Here is a 10676-nt window from a genome sequence, read left to right on the forward strand (position 1 = left end):
AAATCAGGGGAAAGGCCAAAGATGTTTCAAGAAAATTCAATTCAATTTGTGTGGCAGTAATTTACCCTTTAACCTACACAATAAAGGATTGATGGACTGTTATCTGGCAACAACATTGAGCACTATGGCACTGAGTGGCTTCTTTATGCTACAGCATCAGATATACCTTTGTATGCATGTAAACATATCTACCATATGTATCATCTCATCCATCCATCCATTATCCAAACTGCTTATCCTGTTCTCAGGATGCTGGAGCCTATCTCAGCAGTCATTGGGCGGCAGGCAGGGAGACACCGTGGACAGGCTGCCAGGCCATCACAGGGCCAACACACACACACACACACACACACACACACACACACACACACACACACACACACACACACACACACACACACACACACACACACACACACACACACACACACACACACACACACACACACACACACACCTAGGGATAATTTAGTATGGCCGATTCACCTGACCTACATGTCTTTGGACTGTGGGAGGAAACCGGAGTACCCAGAGGAAACCCACACAGACACGGGGAGAACATGCAAACTCCACACAGAGGATGACCCGGGACGAACCCCAAAGTTGGACTACCTGGGGCTTGAACCCAGGACTTTCTTGCTATGAGGCGACCGCGCTAACCACTGCGCCACCATGCCACCCTCATATGTATGAAAAATTTTCAATTTAGGAATTACCGTAACCATTCTGAGAGCAATTGATAAGGTGAACAATCAAATTAGCCAACACTGGTAAACCCCCTTATTGCAGTGTACTTTCATTATGGCGGCACGAATTCACATTTGCGGTGGCCTCACCCAGCACCGTCAATGCAGTGTCTTTGTCCAGGTCTGCGTCTAAATATTTGTCTTCATTTGTCGGCTGGGAGAACTGGCACAGGATCAGCTGCAATAGCTCAGTCTGCTGCACTGTGGGCCCAGGGACCGTGGCCTTGCCCAGAGCTGCACCTGAGGAGGTAACACCGAGGGCCGTCTGACAGGACGTGGAAGCGGGGCAGGCTAAGCTAACTGCTAGCCCATGCAGACCGGCAGTTCCGATAACACTGAGGGCGGTCTGGCAGCGGCCTCACCTGGCGTTGACTGGTGTTTTTGATGTCGTCCTGGCACTGGATCGGCTAGGAGGGCTTGGTCTGCTTTGTCCGGTTGCCACAGGGACCACGGCCCCTGCCTGGAGCTGCGCCCAAGGAAGAAACACGGAGGGTGGTCTGACAGGACGTGTAATCAGGGCAGGCTAGGCTAACTGCTAGCCCATGCAGACCGGCGGTTCCAACAGTCATCCTGGCTGGCGTTTGTTCCCTTGGACAGTGATTTATTTACTTATTTTTTTGGTTTGGATAGATGTGTTAGTTTGAATATGTGTTTTCTTGTAGTTCTTAAATGTGTTTCTGTCTGTATGTTGCACTGCTGTGGGCTGGGGGGAAATGGCATTTCGTTTCACTTCAGGTTCGCAAGTACATGCGGTGAAACGACAAATAAAGTGTTCCTGTTTATTTAGTAATATTGACTGAGTATCGTGTTGCATGTTCAGGTGTTTGAACATCAATGAATTAATTATAAATTAAAAGTGTGTGAGATTATTGATAATTAAAATTTAAAATTATTTTTAATTTCTTCATACAAATAAGTAATCAATCAGCCAAGAATACGTTGAAGTCAAATCAGGCTAAAAGTGAATTCCCCTCTCCTGCAGGTATTCAGGTTAGTTTGCTGGGCATGGGGAAAATGGCGGATATGACCACCTTACTGATTTGAAGGGGGGTTTGGGTCACGGTACAAATGAAAGAAAAGAGAAGAGATTAAGAACAACATGGGTTTAGTGAAAGGCTAATTGCCTTTTTAATAAAGACAGAACTGAGATAAAAACAACAACCATTTATTTTCAGACCTAGAACAGGCGCCAGATGTACGAGACTTAACAGGGATATGCTCTTCTGAAAGCTGAAGAAACTCTTTCTGACAAACTGTTCCTCATCGTAAACTTTGCACCTGTTATTCCAAACGCCTGAGAGAAGAAGAGGAATTAGATGTTAATGAAGGGCATACTGTACTGACCTCAACCAACACTTCTGGAAACGGACACTGTGGGTTACCTCAGCAAACTGGAAACCCGCTGAACGGGAAGTATTGCAGTAAAGAAGCATTTTATGACAGCTGATTTTGAAAAATGCATGGACTGTTCATCTGTCTGCCTACTGAGCTGCATGATCTGACAATCTCCATTTTTACCCAATACCGTGTGACGTGAATGTGGAAGGTAGCTTTTCCTGTACAAATTCTTGTTCAGCTCATAAACATAATTTTTTTGTAGGGAAACGATGCCAACAGTCTTTACGTGTGCTGTGCAGACAGCAGAAGAGCTCCTGAGTTTGCAGGCCATGAAATCTTGACAGAAACAAGACTTTGTTACAGAGCTCATCTGAAAGACCTCTTCTTCTGAGCAATCATTGCGGCCTTTTTTTAAACCAGAAACCCCAGTCCATATTGTGGTTTTCAAGTTTGTCCGATGTATCGTGTGGTTTTACTTGTAATCCATCACCGCATCCGAAAAAGGGAATAATTTGGAAGAGGCGGAGGTTTATCCATCCTCTATCAGTGTGTCTGCACATCCAGCCTATCGCCTCCTGTATGTTTGTCGATTTGTCCAACCGGATAAGAAAGGGTAGCGACATTGAAAATTCTGTCTGTTTTGTCGATTTTTCCTCTATTTTATTTATCCATCCATTGAACTGCTCTCATGTTATTACGTCTGTCTGCACATTTGTCAGTCCGTCCTCCCATCCACAGATTAATTCTTCTGGTGATCCATTTTCTTGGGTTGATTTTTGCACCTCTCTAGCCATCAATTAATTTTTCGATTCACTCAATTCCTTCATCCGTCCATTCTTGTGATAAGAGCCCTCCACTCTATTGCATCCATCCATCTGTCCATCTACCACTGAGTGTATGTGTATAGGCTGTGAGGTACGGTGGTGTTCGTTCCACAGTCTATGTACTCATATGTCTCCAGGGACAGCTGCTCAAAGTGGGCCAGGTAGAACACCGTCATGGCAATTCTTAAGAAAAGGAGGACAAAATACTTAAAGAATATTATATAATTCATAAATCAGACAAAGACGATGGGGAGATTTCTTGTTTTTACTGGTGACCTCTTAAACAAGCAGTCCACAGTCAAAGTGTGTGTGTGTGTGTGTGTGTGTGTTCGAAATACTCCTCTCACAAAGACCATCATGTGTCTTTTGGGAAAACTGGGTCAAGAGGCAAAAGGCAATAAAGTAACCATTGTTCTACAGTGTTGTGTCAGGCTAATCCCCTGACCCCCCAAGTGTGCTGACACTATCTAAATGCGCTAGTGAACCTCGTCTTTCTTTAAATATACAATAAGAAGTGTAACCTTATGACTTATGAACATTAATTTTAGGTATATTCACACTCTTTTGTGAAGAGTTTGAATACTACTACATTTACGTTTACTCATTAAGGAGACACTTTAACCCAAAATGACTTACAAGAGAGTGCGCAATTGGATATACTCATGTATATCTACTGGCATAACAAAGCACCAAATTATAGGGGTGGACCTTTCACTCTCCGACACTGACAACATTTCACTGGCAACATTTGTTCCAGTTATTTTTAACACTCAGTGAATGCAGTGTCATACTTACTGTAGGTGCATAAACAGAGTGTGGATCTTGAAGGTTGTTGATTTACAGTAGTTACTAGAGCATGAAGAGAAAAATACATATATCAGCACCAGAAAAAATGACAGCAAAAACAATAAAACTATATATATATATATATATATATATATAGCTTCCTTGTTGCAAAAAAATACCCTTGTTTCAGTGTTTGGCTTCCAGCATTGGTTCGCATTCACCAAATGCTGATGAATTAAAAAGCAGATGCTATTTGAGGAGTCAATAACATCAACAACAACTTTTCATGCCAAGAGTACATAGAAATAACCAAGGGTGTAAAATGCACCTACCACCATCAGCAAAACAAGTCTAGCAGGCTCTGTAGGTTTATGTGTAGGTTAAGGCCAGGAACTAATGAAAAGTTGATTTTGCACACACGAGACAAACTTCCCAGTCCTTCAAATCTTCAGTCATCCACAGATCCTTCCTCATATCATTTGAACTGCTTATGCTGATTTTGACTGTTGAGTTGAGATACTGACAAGTGTTCCTGATCCTTATGTGAGGTACAGATAGATTATAGCCTCTTCCTCCTGTAGCGCACAGCCCCCAACATAGCTTGAATTTAAGTAATTTTCTTACGCACAGCAAAAAAAATAAAAATAAATAATAATAAGGAAAAAACACAAAAGATTTCAAGAGAGAAGAACATTTCTCTTTAACTAAGTAATTTTCAACCTGCCTCCCCATAAACACCTGACAAAGTGTAGTTGGTTACCAAACAGTGTAAAAGGCCTCATGCTCATTTCAACTCTCTAATATTTTTGTGATGGTTTAGAATCTTTAATGCATAATAATGCACTCTTTTTGAGACCTTGTTTAACATCTAGAATTGAGAGTCTGGTTTCATAATGTACCCCATCTAAATAAAAGTATGAAGAATGAAAAGTATTTTTTTCCCCAAATACCCACTTCTCCTTTCCATTTTCAAGCAGCTGGAACGATCAGAGGAAAGGAAAGTAGCTATCTTCGTGTCAATCAGGTCCAAATGCGTGAGAAAGTCGTTGCATGAGATAACCACAACATTACTTTTAGGTGACATCACACCACAAACCACAGACAAATGACAACCTCAAGGGAATGTGTCTCAGCTGAAAATAACAGTTGTGTGTGTTAGTGGGTTGTTGTTTATGACAATTAATTTCTTACTTTTAGAATTGCAGTGCCATGCCCTTACAGTTACAGTATTTAGCAAATAATCCTGCTACCAGCCAAAAACCCAACACAACCTCCATTTAGACAAATAAAGGTAGCCATTAGAGACACTCCTTAGTTTACATGACCTAAAAGGTTATAAATGAAACCTTCAACCCCGGCCTTCCTATCAGGCTGTGTTGGAAACTCACCTCAATCCTTTGTCTGTTAGCTTGATGGGGATCTCAAAGGAGTACTATGAAGAGAGAGGAGTAGGGCACAACCAGAAGTCAGCTTGGGACAATAATTTCATAAAAACCACACAATACCCTCGGCAATATTCGGTTTTCTGGGTTTTTATTACTTACATAGAGTCAAACAAAATCCTGAATACCCTTTTTTATGTCTGTGCAAGGTATGTTGACCGGTTCATTTAGCCTAGCTTAGCTCAAATGCTAGCTTAGCTCAAACTACAGATCGCTAGCAGCTCCTCTCAAAAGAAGGGAAATACACATTCTCAACACTTTTTAATTGTTAGCCTAGCGTTAGCAATTTTTCTTAGCCAGCATTTTCACAAGTACATGCAAAATCCTAAAAGTTCAATTTTTCTTTTTTTGGCATTTGTTTCTTTATTCGCTAGTGACAGTAGACAGACATGAAAGGCAGGGAGAGAGAGGGGATGACACGTGGCAAAGGGCCCAGGGCGGATTCAAACCCAGGCCGTTGTGGTAAGGACTCAGTCTTATGTGGTACGTGCTGTACCAGGTGAGCCACCGGGGCGTCCCCTAGTTCCATTTTTCTGTACTGAAACTTTTTCTACAGCAGGAGAATGCAGATATATGTGCATTGCAGAAAATTTGTTCAAAGTAAAATGTTTTCGTAAAATTCCCGGAAACTGAATTATCCCTGAACGATCCCTTTAAAACAAATTAACAGCTTATAGAGGAGGAATGTGTGGTAAAATTGGAGGATAAGAGACTTGTGACCGTTAAATCAAATATAAAAAAGGAGGTAATCAAGAGATCTGACTTAATTCAGAGACCTTTGATTGGAGAACAAAGACATGACTTGTCTTTTTTCATTTTTTTTTTTTTACAGGGCGTGAAGATTATCTTGAGATGACCTTGAAGCGTTTCACATTCTTGGGATAAAGCAGCAGCTAGGTTTAAAAAAGGAAGATAAAATAGAGTTCAGTCTTGTAGGAGCTAGCTAGAACTTCCATGCAAGCAAGGTCTTTCACTGCTCATGTGTGGATTGTGTACTTCATCCTAGACCTCGGCTGATCCCATACACACACCTGGTCTAAAGCATTAGTCCTGTCTTTTGTTTCTATATTATGACTATCTCTATCATTAATAACATGTGAATACCTGCGTTGTTTTGTTTTTAACTCTGCACTGTTATGACTCAGCTGACTTTTGTACAGCTTTCACTGTGTGATTTGATTGTTAGTTATTCTGCTGTTATGCTTGCTGAGAGTTGTGCCAACTTAGGACATCTGCTGAACATCTGAAATGTGAATGTAATTCAATAAAAAAAACAAACACGAAAAAATGCATACAATTCATTGTGTGTGTGAAAACGGTGTCTTTCATGTTCTCATTTTTCTCTGCTAAGCTGGATGAACCGCGTGGGCAGGAAGTCTCACCATGTTGCTGGTGAGGGGCTTGACAGTGGTGACGTTGCGGATGAAGACACTGCCCACCACCGTCTCAAAATTAAGGGCTTGCACAGTGAGATTGTAGGCCTGCACTTCAGCAAAATTTTGATTGGTGATATTCAGAACATTCTAGAGGGAAACACAGTTATATGTGGTTTTAAGGGCACAGCATCTCATGGTGTCATGGTACTGCACCAACAAAATATATAAAAACTGTCATAGATGGGCCTGTTGGCATATGGCATTACTTTTAGATGGTACTAAAATAATAATGATGAAAAAAAAACCTGTCAAATAAGAAACTCAAGTTAAATCTAAAAATAAATATAGATTAAATAATGTTCATGATTTCAGAAGGAAATAAATCATTTCATCCTCATGTTCTATTCTATTCCACCTTAAGCACAACAAGGGGACTAACTAGCTAACTAAACAGATAAGCAAAAAAAAAAAGGATTTTTTTGCATCTAAAAATGGCTCTATCCTTCCCTCCACATGGCCATTTTCACTTCAATCAATCACTCCCCCTCCTGAGTCTCCCTCCATGCTTCATTTCATTGCACCGTTCTGTTTTCCCCCCTCCCTACTCACTGTAACTTTCAACAGGACGGCATCTTCGGTGAAGTCAACGTAGACTGACTTGACGACCACTGGCGACAGAATGACAGAACGGGGAAACAGGAAGAACAACACCAGGGAGCTGACCAATAGGCACACAGCAACAGACACCACAACATACAGCTTTCTGTGAAAGGAAGAGTGCCATATCTCAGTGAGCTACAAATCACATGCCTACATGAGAAGTATCATCAGCCGGTTTTTGTATTACTATTACTCCTTACTATTTTCCATTACTACTTTAATTTGTTTAAAGACCAAGAAGTACAAATTTAGGGATGCAGACTGAAATGCTATGGGTTGAATTCCAGACTGATTTCTAAATAACAAGGTGCAAGAATATCTTGCATGGCATAACACAATAGGATCCAGTCATTAAAGCATCAAGTACAGCTGATATCAATCGGGTGTTGTTAGAAAATTAATAATTTCAACTAATGGTCGTTTTGCCTCAGAAACATTACACTAACCTAACACAACGCTGCCCACAGCGCTTTGCAGTACATGGTGTAGTATGGTAAAGGCCCTTACGTGTGTCGTGGTCTCAGCCTCTGGTCATTACAGGGAATGACAGCCACCAGCTTGCTCTCCTGGCCTGCAAAATACAGAAAAAAAGGTTAAATTAGTTAAAAACCTGGTTTCAGACTAAGCACTTTTGTCTGTTATGTCACAGATGATAAATGGTAAATGGATTGCATTTTATATGATAAATGATACTGGGACAGGATATTTTTAACATAAGTCCTTGCAGGTGCACCTCGCCTCAGCACCGACAGTCAGCTGAGACTGATGAAGTCACTTAATGAGTGATGAAACGTTTCTCCCACTAAACGTTGTGTCCAGATGAACTGATTCAACTTTCTGGGATTTCCTTACCTGGATTATTGAGCATGCAACAAGACATGTGCACCTCAATCCAAATGTGTGTGTGTGTGTGTGTGTGTGTGTGTGTATGCACGCGTGTTACCTCTGGGTATGCGTCCAGTGCCCTGGCAGGTTGGACAGTCCAGTGTATCACCTGAACTGTGAACTGGGCTTGAGCTTCGCCTCTTTCTGTCATCCTTCTCAATGATTGCTTGCCTGTCCTCCTTGCCGTCGTTCCCCTGATGTTCAATTCCGGCATCCCTGCATCCAGCAAGGCACTTGGTAGACTCGGCTCCCATGTCTGGTAAACAGAATGGCATGGTATGGAACAGAGTGAAATAGGAGAAGAGAGGAAGACAGAATGGACTATTAACTGTATCTATGGCCTAGCTAATTTCAAACAGATATTCATGGAGTCAATACACCTCTACATGAACGTTAGATAACCACGTCTTGCTCAGCAATATTGGGCACTATTACCACAACAAGTAGTTCAAACCAGCCATTTTCTTTTAACTACAGGTCTGCCACCCAATTTTACCCATTGTTAAAACACTGAGACCTACCAAAAGCCGACTTTTGTTAAATACCACACAGCTCACATTGTTCCTGAACATAATAGGATTTTGTGCACCGCCCCCCCCTCCTTTTATGACCACAAGTTTCTAAAACTTTGTATGTTTCCAGGAAGTGCTGTGCGATGTGTGAAATAGATTTGACCACTTTTGGCTATGCCAGCACTTTGAATGCAGAATAGGCACATATTTACCAGTACACTGGATATGCCTGAACAGTCCCTTGTGGTTATCATCACATTAAAAAAAGAGAACACAACAGAATAGAATCGAACATAACAGAGCTGAGTTGAATTGACATGAGTAGAATAGAATAGAATAGAATAGAATAGACAGTCAGTGAGTCTGTAAATTGCTGAGTTCAAGGTTAAGAGTAGGAGAGAATATACAGAATGGGTGATGCAAAACTTAATATAGCAAACACAAAACTCACAAATAGTAGACACCAAACTCAACAGTTACTGGGCTGTACCACAGGTCAGTATACCCCACAGATGCGTCATGATCCGTTTCATAAAGCAGTCATAAAACGAGACCAGAGAGAGACGCAAATGAAAGCCGCTATCCGTGCACACGACACGCAAAAAAAAGTGCTCAAAAAAAGATGAGGTAACATATATTCTTACAATCCGTCCGTGAAAACAAGCGGAAGTACTCTTTTAAAACCAATGGCCTGTACATACCAGTCCTTCGTCACGCCAATTCATTTTAGTTCGTACCAGAAAAAGCCCACCTAGTCCGCGACTCCGCGTCATGTGATGTTGACAATGTCGACGTGATCAGCACGTGGGGAAGGGACTTATCGTTGAGCCCCACCGGCACTCGGTTGTACTTGTTATTTCACCTTGGCTGGAGAAGTCAATGTCCGGCTGTAAACCGCAGGGTCGTTCCGTGTCAGTGGGGTTTGTTTGTTTTCCCCGCTGGTGTTTGTCATCTTGCGTTGACAGACTACTGAGATGACGCTGCAGCCAAGGCGGATTTTGTGCCGCCTCCCTCTCCGGAAGATGTGCCATTTTGTTTACCTGCGCAACCCATATAATGATCCTCCCCCTTATTTTCTTAAACACATTTCTCTATATACTTAATACAAGCAATTGAAAGTTAATTCTAACTGTTACGCTGAGAAAGTGACGAAACTGAAGTTTAGTTACTTACTCGTAGGTACGTGCTCGCAACCAGTCATGGGGTGTTTTCAGACGAGCGGACCTTTTCGACCACAAGCGCATATACCTTTTTTAAAGCCTTACATGTTGATATTCTTGGAAAAGAATACGGTTCTCTACTAAATTGGATAGTGACTCTTTAATAGTGTCAAGTGCCAGACATGAGTCGGAGACAGGTGTTGAACTGTCGAATTCTTGTGGTTTATTAAACCATTCAACACTGCGTTGAGGACTGTGAGGCGTAACAACGTCTACCCAAAAACGAGAACCACACAACCAATAAGTAACCAGCGCCCCCCCCTCCCTCCCTCCCCTTCTCTACCAACCACAGGCACGCACACTGACCGACATAGCATGCTTTCCCATGATTGGTGCAGGGGGACGATAGACTGACTCCGCTAATCAGAACTCCCAGCAGTACAAGGTCGCCAGCGACACTAGTTTGACTGACACCTGAATTTTCCTCTTTTTTTTTGCCTGACACCTGAAAATTCCTGCTCCTTGGTCACTGACGACTTGCGAGAAAGCTATTGATTGGAGAAGCTTGGTAAAGGGAGCGGCTAGGTGTAGGATATTAGTCAGCGAGTCTAGAACTGGATATGGAGCGGGTCGTCTAGTAATCGGAAGGTCGCTGGTTCGATCCCCGGCTCCTCCAGAGAGCGCGTCAGTGTCCTTGAGCATGACACTGAACCCCTAACTGCTCCTGATGAGCAGTACCTGCTAGGGGAGGTATGCGTGGGTGAGTGGGTGAATGTGAGGCATACATTGTAAAGCTCTGAGTGGTTGGTAGACTAGAAAAGCACTATATAGACAGGTTTTCTGTTTACAAACATTACTGGGTGCGTGCGCAGCCAGGGGGCAAAACCGCTTTGGTAGCTCTCAAAAGCGGTTCAACAATGAAAATGTTCAACATTCCAAAGGGGTCC

The 10676-nt window shown here is 42.2% G+C and overlaps 1 protein-coding gene across 5 annotated transcripts; it reads right to left on the reverse strand.

The window, feature by feature from the left end:
• Positions 1 to 1852: 1852 nt before the first annotated feature.
• LOC130119406 (transmembrane protein 106B-like) lies at positions 1853 to 9977 on the reverse strand. Of its 5 annotated transcripts, none has more exons than XM_056287887.1 (8): positions 9743 to 9977; positions 8116 to 8313; positions 7680 to 7743; positions 7122 to 7275; positions 6519 to 6659; positions 5083 to 5126; positions 3704 to 3757; positions 1853 to 3091 (listed from the first exon to the last, which is right to left on the reverse strand). In XM_056287887.1, exons 1-8 carry the CDS (start codon positions 9768 to 9770, stop codon positions 2968 to 2970), a joined length of 807 nt encoding a protein of 268 aa, XP_056143862.1. In that variant the 5' UTR covers positions 9771 to 9977; the 3' UTR covers positions 1853 to 2967. The 5 variants fall into 5 exon arrangements, with proteins under 5 accessions (XP_056143862.1, XP_056143863.1, XP_056143864.1 ...); XM_056287888.1 differs by lacking the exon at positions 9743 to 9977 and adding an exon at positions 9321 to 9551; XM_056287889.1 differs by lacking the exon at positions 9743 to 9977 and adding an exon at positions 9307 to 9550.
• Between the last annotated feature and the right edge of the window lie 699 nt (positions 9978 to 10676).

The sequence above is a fragment of the Lampris incognitus genome, chromosome 10 (assembly GCF_029633865.1).
Source record: "Lampris incognitus isolate fLamInc1 chromosome 10, fLamInc1.hap2, whole genome shotgun sequence".
Lineage (NCBI taxonomy): Eukaryota > Metazoa > Chordata > Actinopteri > Lampriformes > Lampridae > Lampris > Lampris incognitus.

What these genes read in the sequence shown, in the direction of transcription:
- LOC130119406 (XM_056287887.1), bottom strand. Translation starts at nt 9,770, where the DNA reads ATGACTGGTTGCGAGCACGTACCTACGA. An exon ending in TTGCGAGCACGTACCTACGA is followed by an intron (nt 8,314 to 9,742) that starts GTAAGTAACTAA and finishes TCTGTTTACCAG; the next exon opens with ACATGGGAGCCGAGTCTACC. An exon ending in AGGCTGAGACCACGACACAC is followed by an intron (nt 7,276 to 7,679) that starts GTAAGGGCCTTT and finishes TTCCTTTCACAG; the next exon opens with AAAGCTGTATGTTGTGGTGT.